The sequence below is a fragment of the Lethenteron reissneri genome, chromosome 19 (assembly GCF_015708825.2).
Source record: "Lethenteron reissneri isolate LAM-NWPU_2019-01 chromosome 19, ASM1570882v1, whole genome shotgun sequence".
NCBI lineage: Eukaryota > Metazoa > Chordata > Hyperoartia > Petromyzontiformes > Petromyzontidae > Lethenteron > Lethenteron reissneri.
In genome coordinates this window covers 354137-372900 of record NC_083797.1, presented here as the reverse complement: position 1 = coordinate 372900, position 18764 = coordinate 354137, and the positions used below count along the sequence as shown (strand labels likewise).

Sequence of the window (18764 nt, the reverse complement as noted above, 5' to 3'; positions counted from 1 at the left end):
TGTAAAACAAAACCAACACCGAGTCACATGTTCCCCGTGTGGTCACTACAGACGATGCTGACGCGATAACGCGCAGCCGGAACGCGGATTCACATCGCGGTGTGGGCGGCACGCGCACAGGGCACTGACCCCTCAGCCACTCGGCCAGCTCCCCGTGATTGGTGTCGTTGTGCGGGCAGTGGTCACCAGGCTGAGACCCATCGGCTCACCGCACTTCACGGGACTTCACGGTCGGGTGGCGAAGACCCGGATTCGAATTCCGGACCTAACGACCCGGCCACCTAATATATTAACCAATCTCAAGGCTGATACCCATTACAAATCCGCCTCTCCAGAAGCCCACTAAAGGAACGCCGCCTTGGTTAGCAGGACGCGCACTCTTTCTACCTTCCCTGTGCACGCGGTTGCATTCAGCCTCATTGCTTCTGCTCCGTAAGCCCCGTTTCACACGGAGCACTCTCCATATCAAATCGATCGATTGATTTGTCTCAGTCGCAATGCACTGCCTTTCCACAGACTCCACGTGAGATCTTGAGCTCAGAGTGAATGTTGTGCTCTCTGTCCACCCGACTGTCCCTATGTCTGTTTGTGTCTGTCGACCTGTGCAAGTGTTCGTCTGGCTGGCTGTGTCATCCATTCATCTGTCCGTAGGTATGTCCGTCCGTTTGTTTGTATGTCCGTCCCGTTCTCTACCTACTCGTCTCTATGTCTGTATGTATGTCCCCGCGCCTTTTGTCGTGTCTGTCTCTGCCTAACTCCCTTTGTGTTTGTGTGTTTTCAGTGTGTGTCTGTCATTGTGTCGAACTCCTTGTCTTCCTTTCTTCCCAATAGTCTACTTCGCTATCCATAAATCTGTGATTCTTTCTGACTGCCTGTTTGTCGACTTCTTCGTATGTCTGTCTATCTATCCCTTTGTTCGCATCATTCTTTCGATCGCTGAGTATATCTGCCTACCTGCCTGCCTGTAATTCCGAATCTTTATCTAACTGCTCGCATGTTTGTTAGACATATCTCTCTATGTTCTCTCCGTGCAGAGTCACCACGTGGCGCGTCTGGTACCGCTTGCTGAGCGCGTGTTGTGCGCATTATACATCAGACTTATTACTATTGTACTCCTGTATACTGCTGGGGCAAGTGCTGTGAACGAACATCTATTAAGGCCGACAGGGCTCGCAAGAGGGAGCTGTATACAGCACCACGCCCACCCGACCGCCTTTGTATCCCCAGTGCTAATGTTTACACACCGCACCGGCCTGACTCGATCGAGTGGGGAGGTCCAGAACGGTTATGATCCCACTTGCCACTGACGTTTGGCCGTGGCCCGGAATCGAACCGAGGACGCTCAGGCCAGTACACGAAGAAAAATCAGTCCCGAGACCAGTTCAATTATCGCTCGCCACTGATGTTAGCCGTGAGAGGGAGTCACACACACGCACGCACTCGCTTGTAAAACCGCTGGGCCACGTTATCTTTAGAACAAACCTTCCCACTAAAGCATTGTGCCAGCAGCATCTGAGACAAATTCGTTTATTTAGTAGTAGTAGTTATAATACATTTGTGATCATTGAAGGGGTATATTTGTTACGCAACATCTACTTCTGCTTCCGGTTGGCTGATGCAAATTCAGAGCAACAACTACAATTTCACATTCAGGTGGTCAAGCCGGACAACCGCGTGCATTTATTCATGTAACTATTCATACGCCTGTTTAAAAACTTGTCATGAGAAAACACAAAAAATTCATTGTAATTCTCATCAGTCCCCCACTGTAGCTTTGGCATCACTATATGTATGTGCTGTGAAGAAGGGTCATTGGCCGAAACGTCGCCGTTCATTTTTATGCTTTAAGGCCACAGTGTTCTTGACGAATGTGCTGAGTATTTATAGGGCCGGTGGCTCCACAGAATCTCTCCTGGAATTGACGCGCAGGTCAAATGTCTCAAAGGTGAACGGTAGCCCAGAGCTCGCACGCCTCTGCGCCGCTGGCAGTCTCGACCCAGCGACATCAGCGGCAGCAGCAGCGACATCAGCAGCAGCAGCAGCCGCCGGGACCTCGTGCCGCTTCATCGATCCCGACGCGCGTCTCTAACGCCGCCGAAAACGCAATAAGTCCGGCGATTGCTTCATTCGCGACACGAGACAAAATGTCAAAAATGTTAAAGGTCGCGGCGCCTTCGAGATTTTGTTCTTCTTCTTCTTATTTATCCGTTTTGTGTTCATCCAGGAAAGCCTCGCCGAGTCTCATGACGCGTTGTTCAGGAGGCTCCCTGCCGTTTGATTCCAACTGAGTCATTTGCAGTGTTTTTTTACCATTCAAATTTAGTTGATGACGCCGACACACAATGGCCTCCTCTTTCGAACGACCTCACGGGATCTATAACATCAACCGTGAATCAGACGGCGGGTCGTGTTTTTCCCGTTCATACCCAACCGCAGTATTAATCTGGGCGGCCGCTGGATTCGAACCGGCAACGTCTACAACCAGCTGCGACCGCGCTCCCGCAGGGCCGCGTCGCCGCCCCTCGGCCACGCCAACTGAGGCGAGGGGCCTTCTGGGTGAAGGGAGCGGGCAGCAGCCATGGCGCCGATTGCTTCTCATCGCTGGTGTTTGGGCTCTGCTCATTGCTCACGGGAGTGTGAAAGAGACGTTTCAGATCGTTAGAGAGGGGAGAGGGCAGGCGAATGATTCATGAGATGACACAGCTGATGCACTCTTAGACTGTGGGAGCAGAGGAGTACAACTGTGGATGTTGATGCCGATCGGTGATGCCTATGATGCTGCACGTGGCTGCCCGTATTTCGTCACTGTCGAAGCAGCAGCGAGGGTTGGTGGATCACCGCACAGATGCTGTTGTGGAACTCCCTTTCTACCACGTGGGTGGGCGTCGAGAAGGAGCCATTACCCCTGGTTTGCCAGGAGAAGGCGGTATAGCAAAGTGTGGAACTCACTTCCCGTGGGTGTCGAGCTGTACCTGGCTCGCCAGGAGAAGGCAGTCCAGCAAACGTTAACTAATCTCCATCTGTTCCATATTGAAGTCTGTCGCCTTGCACGCGTGGATGTTTCCCTACCGCGTGCCCCGGCTTCCTCCACCGTGCATGAACGCTAATTGATTGGTCAAGAACGCTTTCATATGTAGAGGACTGCAAAGCTCGGGCAATTGTTTTGCGCCAGCTCACCGCGTGGCTGATGCTGCTGCCTTCCCGCTCGTGTGTGGTTTCTCCTGACGCCTCTGAGTCGTCCTCTCTCTCTCTCTTTGAGAGCGAGTGAGTACTGCTGAGCACAACTTAAGCACACCTTCGACGCATCCTATGATTGCCTGGCATGTATGGTGGTCGCCCATCCAAGCACTGGCCAGATCTTGCGCTGGGATCTGACTATGTTAAAATGTGAGCAATCAGTCAAATCGCCTGCTTCACACAGCTGTCCCTCCACGTGAAACAATAATTGTATTTGTGTACACACATTCCATCAGCCACTCGGCCTCTCGGAGTGCATAGTTTTCAGCTGGAGTTGTGTGGAGGGACTGAGATGTGCAGCAGGCGAATTGTCTCTGTATTCATATTGTGCATTATCTTGTCCACAAGTGCACAGTTGATTATGTGTGGTAATAAAGGGCAGCTCTGTTAAAAGAATTATCATCATCACCGTCATCATCACAAGAGACTCGTGTTCTCAATGGGCTCCTACCTGCTCATAAAGGTCGTATATCTAGATCCTCGTGACAGCAATCTGCATACAAAACGAGAGTGCTGAAATCCGCTCATGAATATTCTTACATCCTTTGCGTGTGTGTGTGTGCACATGTGCGCTCCGCTATGAACTCGGCTACCCGAGTTCGATTCCCACTCATGTTCAAGATCGGTGACGAATATCTGCACGGGACACCCTTGGATCTCCTCTAGGTCGACTGAGCCTTAAATTAGTACCTGCATGGTGCGGTCGAGCGTACTGGTGTCGTGTGCCGTGTTGGCCTTCATCGGTACTTACCACAGCAGTTACCCCAACAGTCGGTTAAGGCTATGGGAGGGATCTTTGTATTTTTTATGAGCAGAGGCGCAGTGGTTAGCACACGTGGATACGAACTAGTTAGATTCCCTGCCAGGGCTCACAATGGAAAGCGTTATCTGAAGGTGCTGCCGTACGACTGAGCCTCAAACGGGAAGCTATAGCGCGGTGTGTGAACATCAGCACTGGGGAGTGAAAGGCTGGTCGAGCGTGGTGTTGGCCACGCAATTGCATCGTGCATGCTCCGTGTCGGCCTTGGAAGGTGTTCACCAATCGTCGTTGCCCAAACAGTCTATGCTACTGGACATTTGTGAAAACGATCTTCATAGCCCCTCGTACTTCCACCAGTCTAAAAACAGCTTCTGAGTCGATGCGAGCCGGTGGATCTTTGCCTTTTGAGAGCGTGGCCATCACAGCTTGCGGGTCGCACGTCAGGGCAGGCGATTCATGAGAGCATCGCTCCCTCTGATAATTACGACAACACATTTACATACCACGATAGCTTCTCTAATCCCATTTGTAATGATAATTGGGCACAGAAATGCATCACTAAGTGGAATATGATAATTATGGAGACAGATATGCCATTTTTGTCAATAACAATGTGGCCTTAAAATTATGATATGCGACGTTTCGGGCAACGGCCCTTCTTCATAGCAGATACATGTGTGAATTGTGCTTGTGCACCACTGCCACCACAGCATCGCCAAATAAAGCAATCCGTGATGGGACCTATAGCCGTGGTTTGAGAGTTATTTTCAGACAAACAAGCGGTCAGTGCCATGTTCATTGACACAGCGGCTGGATGCGTCGGCATCTCACGGCGCTGTCCAGAGAAAGACACAGGGACGCCTCGTATTAACACGACTGGCTATTCACGGTACGGAAGAAGTTAAACATTCATACACATACCACAAGTTCAACATTCATACACATTCTAGATTTGAAGTTGTCGTGACTGCAAGGATCCATATACTCTTTGGTTCTTTCGGTAAAGTCACGTAGATGAAAAAATAAAATAAAATGAAAATAACTAAACTAATTTAGTTATTTTCATTTTATTAAATTAGTTTAGTTATTTTCATTTTTTTTCATCTTCGTGACTTTACCGAAAGAACCAAAGAGTATTTATGCACATACCACAAACACGCGCGGCCAATCCTGGCCAGACGGGCCAAGGACGGTCATGAAGCTTGGTGTCAAGTGCAACATGCTTTCGTTCGCTCGTATTTACCATCAGTGACTTCCTTACAGGGAGATTATTATCCTTTACGGGGTTTCATGCGACTGTCCACTGGAGCTCCCTTCCCCAGCGAGGATTGCTGGGGAAGGGAGTGCCAGACAACAGTCCAAGCTGTTGCAGCTACCCGGTTCAGGGCTTTATTTCGGCCGCCTCTGTCCGGATCGGCGAGATGATGACGCAGCCACCAGTGCACATCCAGAATACTTCGTGATATGACTGTGGCAAGTACGAGGAGTTACGATCCTACCCGCATAATTACGGTGAAACGCAAATGGGTTCAAAGCCTCGACGCGATTGTGAGGGTTTGAGGGTTATTATTTTATCCACGCTGATATCGTGGGTAAAATAATGATACCGTGCTGTCATCATATTTGTGTTTCCACGAGAGCCAAACGGAATCGTAGGACTCATTTTCATGAGGATCCTGCCGCTGCTGCTGCATATAGGGTATTTATTTGTAAGATGTTTTCCGCCGATTAATAATGAGTCGTGTTATTATTCATGTGGGGAGGAAACCGGTTCACCTCTAGTCAACCCACGCCTTGCGCGAGGGGGCAACACTCGATTCCCCCCGTATAGATGGAAACAGATAAAGATGATTCCACTTGCTGTACCGCCTTCTCCTGGTGGCGAGCCAGGGTGCGGCTTCTCCTCGGCGCCCACCCACGAGAAAGGAGTTTCAGAACCATCTGTGCGATGATCCACCAACCCTCGCTGCTGCTGCTGCTGCTGCCTCCGCACTGCTGGACCACAGAGAGTCAAGTGCAGCGTAGCCACCACCTCCACCACCTCCACCACCACCACCACCCCCACCGTCACCGCCACCACCGCCACCGCCACCGTCACCGCCACCGCCACCACCACCGCCACCACCACCGCCACCACCCCCACCACCACCACCACCACCGCCACCACCACCGCCACCAACCCCACCGCCACCACCACCACCACCGTCACCGCCACCGCCACCACCACCGCCACCACCACCGCCACCACCCCCACCACCACCACCACCACCGCCGCCACCGCCACCACCACCACCACCACCCCTACCACCACCACCACCACCGCCGCCACCGCCACCACCACCACCACCACCCCTACCCCCACCGCCACCACCACCGTCACCGCCACCGCCACCACCACCGCCACCACCACCGCCACCACCACCACCACCACCGCCACCGCCACCACAGCCGGTTGGTCATGGCCCTGCTGGGAGCGCCTGGGTCCCACGCCTCTCCACTCAGACGCAGCAGCAGCGCGGCTGCCCAGGGGAGCGGAGCCGCACGGACGTGACGCCCCTTGAGGCATCATTAGCGCAGATCGCTCTCCCCACCCACACCTCTCCTCCCGTCGCCTCTCATCATCATCACCAACCACCACGTCATCATCATCACGGTGGTTTACACGCCACGGCGTTGTCGGGTTCATCATCGTTAAATGTTTATTCATATTTCTTCAAGGAGCGGGGTTACTTGCAGCATTCACCCCCACCGAGCTCTGCGCCTTCTCGCCTGCTCAGCTCGTTCTTCAATCGCATGAACCTCGTGTGGACGCTAGGTTCGGCCGGGTAGTTCATCGGCAGAGTGGGCGGTTCGCAAAAAGTCCAATCAATTCAACGCTTTGACCAGAGTTTAGTAGTCACATTTGGAAAGGTCGCGAATTTAAATCCTGTTTGCCGAATGCCGCAGCCCCATCATCAACCCCCCACACAGCGTTCGATACAATAAGTACCGCTTTGTGGGAAGTGAAAACAGTTTGGTTGTTCTTCGTCCACGCCATAGCAAAGTGGAATTTCTACCAGCTGAATGCGCCCGGTGTCAATGGATGGTGAAGGCGGCTCGAGCCTGGTCACTGCAACCCAGGAACCCAACCCCCTCGTGCACAGCGCGGCGCTGCGTGTTCCACGGTGTCCTCCCATACGAAGCCCGGCTCGTCACGATTGGGGTTGGCCAAACATCGCAGCGTAGCAGTTCCCTTCTGAAAGAAGAGCGATTTCTTGGGTAAATAAAGGCATTGGAACTTTTGTGAAACCTTTGCAGCCGAGGCACGCACCGCGCGAGGCGCAGTCGAGCCGAGGGGAGGATGAGTGGGAGACGAGCGAGGGGCGGGAGAGGGGAGGGAGCCCGGGACAGAAGCCCCCCCCCCAAAGAGGGTCAGAGAGGGGGGAGGGCACGGCTCAAGATGACCAGCAGTGGACTCAGAGGCAGAAGTGGTTGGTTGACAACTCGTTTATTATTCATGAGTGTACAGAAGTGAAACTCAAAGGGACTTCCGTTGTACGATCAGGGGATGACCATCGATGAATATCAATGCACCGAATAAGAACATCGGCTCCCGAACGCGTCACCTTAAATCATTGACATCTTTTTCGGCTACAATCATCACAATGTTCACACCGAATCGAGACCCTTAATCGCGAGGGAGGGATAAAGGGTTAAACAAACAAGGAACAACAATCATGCCAACAATGGAATATCAAACAATTTTCACAATGCCTATCTAAAACTAATTGTTTCCACATCCCACCAGCCGTACGACCTTCTGGGAGTGCATCCTATCAGCAGCATTGATTCAGCGCAAGCAACAGGGCGAATGCGTGGACTTTTTCAAGCTCATTTGGGAAGCTGAGAAAGATAACTCTTATCGCCACGTCGTTACTCCACTTGCGTCTCACTGAGTCTCGAGGCTCTTTTCTCAGGAGGGTCCTGCCAAGTCTTCGCAGTAGATGAGGGCTGCTGCTGCTGCTGTGATATCAATTGAGTGATTTGAAGTATCATGTTACATTCGTGTGGTGTTGTTTAGCTATGGGAGGAAACTGGCGAACCCGGAGCCAAGCCAATGGAGTGGGGGGACATGGACATTTACAGATAGACAGGAGCCCGAACGCGGTATCGAACCCAGGTTCCTTTTGCCGCGAAGTGGTACCACGCCACATGGTATAACACCGAGGACTATGTTACACAAAAACGACGTTGGTTGTGTTTACCTGACTCAAGGATTTGCACCCAAACCCCAGGTAGACAGCTCGCACCGTGTCGCCGTTGAGACGTCGTCAGTGTGAGGGCCGCCACGCATTTGAACCCGTTGGGGTTGGCAGCAGCACGATGGGGATGCTTTCACATTTTGTGAATTGTCAGGGGCCGAACTAAAGTCCACCAGGGGCCGCCAGGGGCCCGCGGGCCTGGCAGTGGAGGACGCTGCTGGAGCGAAACGCTGAATCTCGAGCTGCCGCTCCACTTCATGCCATGTATGGAGCACAACTATCGAATGGGTTGTGTCTATTCCACCAGAAGGGGCGGGGCTGTAGCGACCGAGGGGAGGGGCTGCAGGGGGATAGATCAGCGAGGGACGGCACCACGTAGTAGTAGTAATAACAGCAGTACTGGAATAATAACTCGTAACGAGGAGTCGCGCGCTCTCGATGAGAGAAGACGACTCAGAGGCGCGAGGAGGAGGAACCACAGACGAGCAAGAAGGCAGCAGCAGCCAAACCCCCCTTCTCCCCAAGTTCTGCGGTCCTTTATATATGAAAGCGTTATCGGCCAATGAATGGACCTCTAAATGTGGAAGGAAAGCCCACGCGTGCTGTACTGCCTCCTGGCGAGCCATGGTGCGGCTCCTCCTCGACGCCCACGGGAAGGGAGCTTGACAACATTCGTGCGGCGATTCACCAACCCTCGCCGCTGCCGCAGCACAGTGCTGGATCACAGGCACACGATGCATGGGGACTAAGAGCAGCAAGTTGGCAGAGATGGAAATTGAGGACCGTGCGTTACCAATACCGAAGCAATGCGAGATGCAGTGACGTCCCTGGTGTGACGCGTTCGTACGCTCTCGTGGCGGCACTGCGGTACGGCAGCCTGGATGCGCAAGTGCAGGAGGACTGCAAAGGGCTGTAACGACGCATCCGTTTTTATCGATGACTATGGGTGATGTGCACATCGTATGGTGCGTGAGAACACGTGGTCTGGTGACGCCGCCGCCGCTGCTGCTTTCGTGGGCAGTGGTGCACAAGCACAGCCAATAAACTCACCACGTCCCATGTCAAGAACAACACCGTGACCTCCGTCATCGGACATATATAATAGGCGACGTTTTCGGGCAATGGCCCTCTATGTGATGTGAAGAAGAGCCATTGCCCGAAACATCGCGGATTGTATATATGTAATGCCACAGCGCTCTAGACGAATGTATTTTGAGTTTCAAGGCGGTGCAGATTCTTTGCGCGCACGAGCGGATGTGTCGGGGGCGCCAGGGATAACCGAGTCGTCGTGGCGTCGTGATGAGAGGAGATGGTCGACGTGCGGAGATTGCTTCAGATCATCACGCACGCCGGGACAGCCGCGCAGCGCTGCTGCTGGTGTTTGATGCCTCTGGTTGTTGTTGTTGTTGATGATGTTATTTTGTTGTTGTGTTATCCTCCGGTCTGAGTGTTCGGCAAGGCACATCCTGGGTTTTACATTCCCGACATCTGCAAATGGAAATGTACACACAGAACCGTGACGACGATAACGATGCCCACTCGTGTCGCATCGCGCACGGTGTTCTCTCCTCGCTCTCGCAGAGAGAAAGAGCGCGGAGACGACTCAGGGGAGGAACCACGGACGAGGAGGAGGAAGGCAGCAGCAGCAGCAGCAACAGCCACGCGGTGCTTTAGTGTTCATCCTCCCACTGCGCTACGAATCCGGCAACTCATATTCTTTGGTTCTTTCGGTAAAGTCACGTAGAATAAAAAAAACTACGACGTTTCGATCGCAACACAAGCGGTCGTCATCAGGAAAAGGGGGTTCGCCTCTAAAGGCAAACTGTTGATAAAGGTTTAAAATGAGCGTAGCCCAAGTGTCAGCAGCATGGGTGGGGCAGCGAATGTTAATGTGAGTGATGGGCGATGGCCGGCGTTGGTGGTGGGTTTCCACCAATTAAAGGGCTGCCAGGTAAAGTTTTTTTTTACCGAAAGAACCAAAGAATATGAATTGCTGCAGTCACGAAAGTTTTAAGTCAAAATCCGGCAACCTTTCCACATTACTGTGACAGTGCCAGTCTCCCCATAGAACAATCACTGCGAACGACTCAAGTGCGCAGAAGACCGTGACAACGTTACGCGGACGGTGGTTTAGCGCGACGAACCCCGCGACCTGACCTCGACTCCCGGTCACAGCTCTCATCAGTTCTATGTGGCTCGATGTGGCTCTATGTGGCTCGATGTGGCTCGATGTGGCTCGATGTGGATCGATGTGGCATGAGCTGCCCTGCTGCGGCTGGGTGCCGCGGTCAGTCGTGGTGAACGCGAAGAGCGCAGGGAGACTTTCCGCTCTCTAACGATTCTGGGCGCATTGGTGCTCACTCCCGTGTACAGCTCTGCAGAGCCAGTGGTGGCCATTCCACAGTCCCATTGCGGCGTGAGTCTCGCTAGAGGACAATAGCTGTTGACTTGCCCACAAAGTGGTCGCAAGTTTATCAACCGCTTGGAGGAATATTGGGCTGAGTCAACCCCCAACTCGAATTCGAGCTCGTGACCTCAGGATTGCGAGCCGCTCGCTCTCCCACCGAGGCACCGCGGCTGGGATAACGAGGCCGAGGTGACAACTCCCAGTGACGTCACTGAGGCATTACCATGACGCGGGATTGGCGAGTGACGTGCTGCGGCGTGCTACATATGAAGTCTCCCGCTGGGTTGACGACGATGCCGTCCCCAGAGTTCTACAATGGAGCAGCAGTTCGGTGTGAGGGCTGGGCCAGCGATGGATCGGAAAGTCAATTGCCAATGAGAGCCACTCTCCTCGGCCACCGAGTGCCAGGGCCTTCAGAGGGGCGCTTGTGCCAGACTGGGTGCACCTGGGTACCTGCAGCGTGATCTGTATGAATTCCTTGAGCTTCTGGAACTCGCCCGTGTCGCTGGACCCGTAGACGGGCGGCGGGTTGTCGAGGAGCAGGCTGTGTTTGCGGCTGCCAGGAGCGGGAGGGGGAGGGCAAGGCGGCACATCAATCCCGGCAAGGCGGCACGTTAAGGGGGGGCCTCCTGTGGTTTCCTGCCGCGCGTGCCCAGACAGGCAGACTTGGCACGCGGACTTCGACCTGCATAGAGACCCAGTCAGAGGCACAGAGAGGTAGTGGCCTTTATGTGTGTTGTTAAGAAAGGTGATTGCCCGAAACGTTGCCTATTCTATATTTTCCTTTCATGCCACACACTGTTGCTGATGAGTGTGTTGAGTTTTTTTTATTTTGTTAAGTAACAGCTCACACGTCTTTTAACGTGGCCGTCCGTGCATCTCTCCAGCCAGCAACACTGTTTGTAGAAAAGAGTGTCGTGCTCCCTCCCCCCTCCCTCCCTCCCTCCCTCCCTCCCTCCCTCCCTCCCTCCCTCCCTCCCTCCCTCCCTCCCTCCCTCCCTCCCTCCCTCCCTCCCTCCCTCCCTCCCTCCCTCCTTCCCTCCCTCCCTCCCTCCCTCCCTCCTCCTCCCTCCCTCCCTCCTCGCTCCTCACCCGCGGCGGCTCTCGAGCAGAGACAGCAGCAGCTTGCTGGCCGCCTGCTTGTGCCGGTAGCGGCTGAAGCCGTTGGTGAAGATGGCATCAGCCTGGCGCTTGCCGAGCACGGGCTCGCTCGTCTTCATGGCGTAGCTGCACACAGCGCCGGGCGGGGGGGGGGGGGGTCCAGGTACCGGCCACGACGCACATCAGAGGGCGTGAATGTCCCAAGCGGTTCCCCTACGCATTGCCCAGCAGCGCCGTGAAGCCTCAGTGAGTGAGTTCCTTCATGAAGTGGTGGAGCCAGCTGGCCAAGATTGGGAAAAACGTAGCCCACTTCCACCCAGGCAACTGAAGAGCACTGCCTTAGTGTTTATAATCTAACACTAAAACTCACAATAACATTTAAGAAGCACAGTTAAGAGACAAAGACACATACTATATGTTTTGACGTTTTTTTACGTAACATCTCATCAATGGTCATCGTAGTGGGCCAGGGACCCAGTGGTGACGCTCGCGCCTCACAGTAAGAAGCGTTCTGGCTCGACTCCCGACTCGGGCGCCCTGACTGTGTGGAGTTTGCGTGTTGACGACTCCTGGCTGCGTGGAGTTTGCGTGATTGTCGACTCCTGACTCGGGCGTCCTGACTGCGTGGAGTTTGCGTGTTGACGACTCCTGGCTGCGTGGAGTTTGCGTGATTGTCGACTCCTGACTCGGGCGTCCTGACTGCGTGGAGTTTGCGTGTTGTCCTCCTGTCCTGCAGAGTGCGCGCGTGGGCGATTGGTGGGGCGTAAAGGTGAGTGTGCTACGAAGCCGACAACCCGAGTTGGATTCCCGCTCATGATCAACATCAGTGATTAATATTTTAAACCGTCTTGTTACTGGACCTCCCTTAGGTCGACTCAGCTTTAAACGAGTACCTGTTGCGGTGTGTAAACATCAGCACTAGGGAGATAAAGGCGGCTAGGCGTGGTGCTGGCCACCCACCCCCTCGTGTGCCGTGCCGGCAATGATAGGTGCTCGCTCACAGCAATTGCCTCAACAATCTGTTAAAGTCAGAGTGTGCAAATGTGTGCGTGGTGTTTGTATATTCTCTCCCTGTTCTTGAAAGGTTTCCTCCGTCTTTTCCGTGTTCTTCCAATAGCTAAAACAAACACTCAATGCTGACTAATTACACTGCACATTACTCAGTTGGGATTTACCTGCAGCAGCAGCAGCATCGTCTCACCTGCTGAGACCCTCCCCCTCGCGACCAGGCGCCACGCGACTAAGCGAGGCTGCCCTGGGCGAGCGAGCGAGCGAGCGACAGACCCCGAGCTGAGCCCCCCCACTTACCCGAGGCGTGCCGCCACCAGCCCGTCCATGTACCTGCGCGCAGACATCTGGCCGAGCACGTGGCGGTAACCGCTCGTGAACAGCCCGTCCGCGTGGCGCTCCGACCTGCGCACAGCGCACAGCGATCACCTATGAAGCGGGTGGTGTGGCGAGGCGCAACGCCTGCCCGGTCGCCTTTGTCTCCCCAGTGCTCATGTTTACGCACCGCACCAGGTATTCATTTGAAGATGAGTTCCACCTGGCGGAGACCCAGGCTCCAGGACCGGTTCAGATAATCGTCACTGATGTTGGTCATGGGCGGGACAGTTCCCTGCTCTCTGCGAGTTACGAACAGACATTGCTTGCTGCTGTATCTCATCACAAGATGACGTCAATGACAGCACAGCTGGAATAGCATCGGGGGTGGGGGGTGTAATAATTGTATGATTACTATGATAATGTGTCATATCTGTGTGTAAGCCAGGCGCTTTCGGTGTACTAGGCGGTGTTTATCGCGACGGCATCGCGCGCGCAGGATTAGGGGAAAATGATTCACGAGAAGAGACCCGCTCTTCCCGCCGCTCTCAGCCCTAATCCCGGCCGCGTTCCTTCCGCCCAATCACCTCGCCCCGCGTGGCGAGAGCGCGCGCGGACACATTTCACGCCGAGTGAGATCTCCATTGAGCAGTGCAGAGAGAAACTCTCCTGCCCCCCCTATCTCGCTATCTCCCCGACATCCATTCCAGCGTCGTAGCTTAATGCGCTCACCCCCCACCTCTTTCTCTCTCCCCTCATTTGCGTTTACAAGGTCGTTTGCACGCCTATTTATGAGACCGCTGATCAAGAGCTTCTGTAAAAACGAAGTCGCTTGCTTGTCAATCAAAGAGCAGATATGACGTCAACGTGACCAAAGCCGCTACGACCTCTCCGCCAGGTCGCGCAGCTGCTTCGCAGGAGGCGCGCAGCGATCTCCAAGCTCGGCCCTGGGAACCTCATTACACCGTCTGCTCTTAGACTCACACAGAGACCCATAGACTCACACAGAGACCCATAGACTCACACAAAGATCCACAGACTCACACAGAGACCCACAGACTCACACAGAGACCCATATACTCACACAGAGACCCACAGCCTCACACAGAGACCCTTAGACTCACACAGAAACCCAGAGACTCACACAGAGACCCACAGACTCACACAGAGACCCATAGACTCACACAGAGACCCACAGACTCACACAGAGATCCACCGTCTCACACAGAGACCCATTGACTCACATATGGACCAATAAACTCACACAGAGACACGTAGACTTACGCAGAGACCCACAAACTCACACAGAGACCCAAAGACTCACACACAGACCCATAGACTGACACAGAGACCCAGAGACTCACACAGAGACCCATAGATCTGCCCCGACAGGCTCCCACCATCTGCTCTTAGGTATTCTCTTTCCCTTGGTCGCTGGACTCGTGGAGACCGCTCCACTGTCCGTCTGGGCCCCCATCCCCTCCCTCCTCCCCCTACCTCCCCCATGCTGACCTCGCATCCCGCATGGCGATGGGAGTAGTGGGAGTGGTGGGAGGCGATGGGAGTGGTGGGAGGTGATGGGAGTGGTGGGAGGTGATGGGAGTGGTGGGAGAGGTGGGAGATGATGGGAGTAGTGGGAGAGGTGGGAGTCGGTGGTGGAAGGGCACCCTTACCGCGTCGAGTCCGTGGGTGTTGGGGCCGCCCAGGGGTGCGGGCTGGCGCACGCGACGAGTCCCAGCAGCAGCAGCAGCAACGCGGAGCGGCACGCGCCTCCGCGTGCCATGACGCGGCCACCGGGCGCGGGAGGTGGGGGGCTTGGGGGCTCCTGCGTCCATCGGGCACACAGCGCAGGCGCCATCCCACCTATCAACATCCCCCAACCGCCATCCCTCACATCAACATCCCCCAACCGCCATCCCTCCCATCAACATCTCCCAACCGCCATCCCTCCCATCAACATCCCCCAACCGCCATCCCTCCCATCAACATCCCCCAACCGCCATCCCTCCCATCAACATCCCCCAACCGCCATCCCTCCCATCAACATCCCCCAACCGCCATCCCTCCCATAAACATCCTTCAACCGCCATCCCTCCCATCAACATCCCCCAACCGCCATCCCTCCCATCAACATCCTTCAACCGCCATCCCTCCCATCAACATCCCCCAACCGCCATCCCTCCCATAAACATCCCCCAACCGCCATCCCTCCCATAAACATCCCCCAACCGCCATCCCTCCCATCAACATCCCCCAACCGCCATCCCTCCCATCAACATCCCCCAACCGCCATCCCTCCCATCAACATCCCACAACCGCCATCCCTCCCATCAACATCCCCCAACCGCCATCCCTCCCATAAACATCCCCCAACCGCCATCCCTCCCATCAACATCCCCCAACCGCCATCCCTCCCATCAACATCCCCCAACCGCCATCCCTCCCATCAACATCCCCCAACCGCCATCCCTCCCATCAACATCCCACAACCGCCATCCTTCCCATCAACATTCCCCAACCGCCATCCTTCCCATCAACATCCCACAACCGCCATCCCTCCCCTCAACATCCCACAACCGCCATCCCTCCCATCAACATCCCACAACCGCCATCCCTCCCATCAACATCTCACAACCGTCATCCTACCATCAACATCCCCCAACCGCCATCCCTCCCATCAACATCCCACAACCGCCATCCCTCCCATCAACATCCCCCAACCGCCATCCCTCCCATCAACATCCCACAACCGCCATCCCTCCATTCATCTGCCATAACCTCCCATCACCTCCGATCCGTCTCACCGCTTCTCCTAACCTCCCGTCCATCTCATCCCTCCTATCACCTTCCATCACCTCCCTCAGCCTCCCATCCCTCTGCCAACCTCTCATCCCTCCGATCTCCGATCATCACCTCCGATCATCACCTCCTATCTCTCCCATCATTCCCAACTCCGCTCCCCACCTCTCCCCACAATAGCGCACCCATCCCCATCTCCCCTAAACAGACGGGAGAAGCGCCAGTGTCATCGCTATTATGCCAACGCCTTACCTAAGAAAGCCTCACGCAGTCTCAAGCCTCCTTTCAAGAGGATGCTGCTGAGTCGGGATATTTGGCCAATTCCATGAATGCGAGCTGGGCTTCGTGTGCGAGGAGAAACCCCGAAAACACCGCGCGCTGTGCATTCGGCACTGCCACCTGCTGGCCACCTCGCAGCCCAAGCCTTTACCACCTCGAATTCCAATCCAAGTCGTGCACTGACCAGGATCAACGCCGGCTTAGCTTCCCAGCTCCGGCGCGATCGTGAGCATGCAGCGTGAGGTGTCACGGTGCACCGTGTTGATGGTGTCTGTGTGCGTGGTGATGGTGTCTGTGTGCGTGGTGATGGTGTCTGTGTGCGTGGTGATGGTGTCTGTGTGCGTGGTGATGGTGTCTGTGTGCGTGGTGATGGTGTCTGTGTGCGTGGTGATGGTGTCACGGTGCACCGTGTTAATGGTGTCTGTGTGCGTGGTGATGGTGTCTGTGTGCGTGTTGATGGTGTCTGTGTGCGTGGTGATGGTGTCACGGTGCACCGTGGTGATGGTGTCTGTGTGCGTGGTGAAGGTGTCTGTGTGCGTGGTGATGGTGTCTGTGTGCGTGGTGATGGTGTCTGTGGGGAGCGCATTGCTCTACGAGTCCAGCGACCCGAGTTCCGATTGTCATTTACGGCCGACATCAGTGACATGTTTTTGAAGCGATGTTTGGGCCTCCCCCTAGGCTGACTCGGCGTTAAATAGATACATTAAGCGGTGCGTGAATATCAGCACTGGCGAGACAAAGGCGGGAGGGCGCGGTGTTTGGCCACTTAATTGTTCGTGTTTTTTTTCCAGCCCTTAACACGTTTTCGTTAACAGCCCTTGCCCCGACCATCTATGCAGGCTACACGTAGAAGCTTTGTCGTTGTGTTGACTCCGGCAGGTGGCCGCGTTGTTTTCTAGTTCAGCGGTAGCATCCGGCGCCAAGAGGCGCGGTGTCTGTGATGAACGCGCCGCGTGCCCAGAGATCCCCAGCCCGTTCGCTGTGCTGACACGGGGATGTGCTGAGTTTTGTTTTTAGTACACAAGGATACTCTTAATATCGCCCTGTTATCATCGTCATCATCAGCCATGATCGATCTACTGCTGGAGGAAAGCCATCACTCTGGCTCTGCAGGGCTGTGAACAGGAGATGAGCACAAATGTTTCAATGCTCGCGTGAGCAGCAGAAACTCGCTCTGACTTCGCTTGATGTGGTTTGACATTGTGTGGTGGTGGTGACGATGATGATGGTGGTGATGGCGTTCGTGACCCAGCTGACGCTTGACAAAGAACGAGGCTCGAACCGGGATCTACTGAGCTGGTATTAAGTGAAGCATTTGACTCAATGAAGCTGGTCGTGTTCTACAGAGTTGCACGTTACCTTAACGTCACCCGACGATGCCGATGCTGCTGATGTCGTGGTACGGGACCGCTGTCCACGGCTCTAGGACACAAGCCACTCCTGCTGCTGTGTGTGTGTGCTTATTTGGCTAATCGTGTCCACGCGAAACTTCAGCGAGAGCGGACGCGTGGAGTCATCGAGGCGTTCACCCGCTTGGCAGCAGCAGCAGCACGGAGCGATCCAGCGAGCCGGCCCAAAGCACGCGTTTAAGTACACGCGAGAAGTGGCGGGGGAGAGGGGAGGGGGGAGAGAGAGAGCGGGCGAGGCAGGGTGGAGAGCAAGGAGGTTTAGAACGAGTTGAAGAAGAGCGAGGGACGGGTGGGTGAGGGTGGAGCGTGGGTGGAGTTGATGCGCTGGAGAGTAGAATGAATGGTGATTATGGTGATGACTGTGGTCGTGGTGGCGGCTGGGATGAGAGGACTGTGCCTTGTAAGCCCCACTGAGCCCCCCAATATGCGATGTCTCGGGAGCCCGTGGCTCTCCTATGCGACTCATCGCAGACTCCTCACTGGAAACTGGATAAGAAGAATCTGGTCCACGCAATTACCGCCGTGCGAGCGTTCCCAGCCAGATTACGGGATTCTGATCTCCACTCCTCCCTCTCCTCGCTACTCGCACGCGACACAGAGCGACCGAGTTGCACTCCGCGCCGTGGCCATGGCGCTCTGCTGCTTGGCAGAGCGGTGGAGCAGCGTTCACACTCGCGCCGCTTCACCGCAAGAAGCAGCCACTGGGTTCGATTCCCGATTAGGGCGCCTATCTGCGTGGAATGTGGAAATTCTCCCCCTGTTCTGTAGAACGCATCTACAGTGAGGGACAAAAGTATTTGATCCCCTGCTGATTTTGTACGTTTGCCCACTGACAAAGAAATGATCAGTCTATAACTTTAATGGTAGGTTTATTTGAACAGTGAGAGACAGAATAACAACAAAATCCAGAAAAACGCATGTCAAAAATGTTATAAATTGATTTGCATTTTAATGAGGGAAATAAGTATTTGACCCCTCTGCAAAACATGACTTAGTACTTGGTGGCAAAACCCTTGTTGGCAATCACAGAGGTCAGACGTTTCTTGTAGTTGGCCACCAGGTTTGCACACATCTCAAGAGGGATTTTGTCCCACTCCTCTTTGCAGATCTTCTCCAAGTCATTAAGGTTTCGAGGCTGACGTTTGGCAACTCGAACCTTCAGCTCCCTCTACAGATTTTCTATGGGATTAAGGTCTGGAGACTGGCTA

At 54.6% G+C, this 18764-nt stretch overlaps 1 protein-coding gene across 1 annotated transcript; it reads right to left on the bottom strand.

Moving 5' to 3' along the window:
* Positions 1-9592: 9592 nt before the first annotated feature.
* LOC133344048 (glucagon family neuropeptides-like) lies at positions 9593-17685 on the bottom strand. The gene is made up of 6 exons (XM_061553996.1): positions 17507-17685; positions 14743-14932; positions 13055-13159; positions 11738-11872; positions 11099-11201; positions 9593-9726 (listed from the first exon to the last, which is right to left on the bottom strand). Exons 2-6 carry the CDS (start codon positions 14925-14927, stop codon positions 9712-9714), a joined length of 543 nt encoding a protein of 180 aa, XP_061409980.1. The 5' UTR covers positions 14928-14932; positions 17507-17685; the 3' UTR covers positions 9593-9711.
* Between the last annotated feature and the right edge of the window lie 1079 nt (positions 17686-18764).

What these genes read in the sequence shown, in the direction of transcription:
- LOC133344048 (XM_061553996.1), bottom strand. Translation starts at nt 14,927, where the DNA reads ATGGCGCCTGCGCTGTGTGCCCGATGGACGCAGGAGCCCCCAAGCCCC. An exon ending in CTGGTGGCGGCACGCCTCGG is followed by an intron (nt 11,873 to 13,054) that starts GTAAGTGGGGGG and finishes CGCTGTGTGCAG; the next exon opens with CTACGCCATGAAGACGAGCG. An exon ending in CTGCTCGAGAGCCGCCGCGG is followed by an intron (nt 11,202 to 11,737) that starts GTGAGGAGCGAG and finishes CGCTCCTGGCAG; the next exon opens with CCGCAAACACAGCCTGCTCC.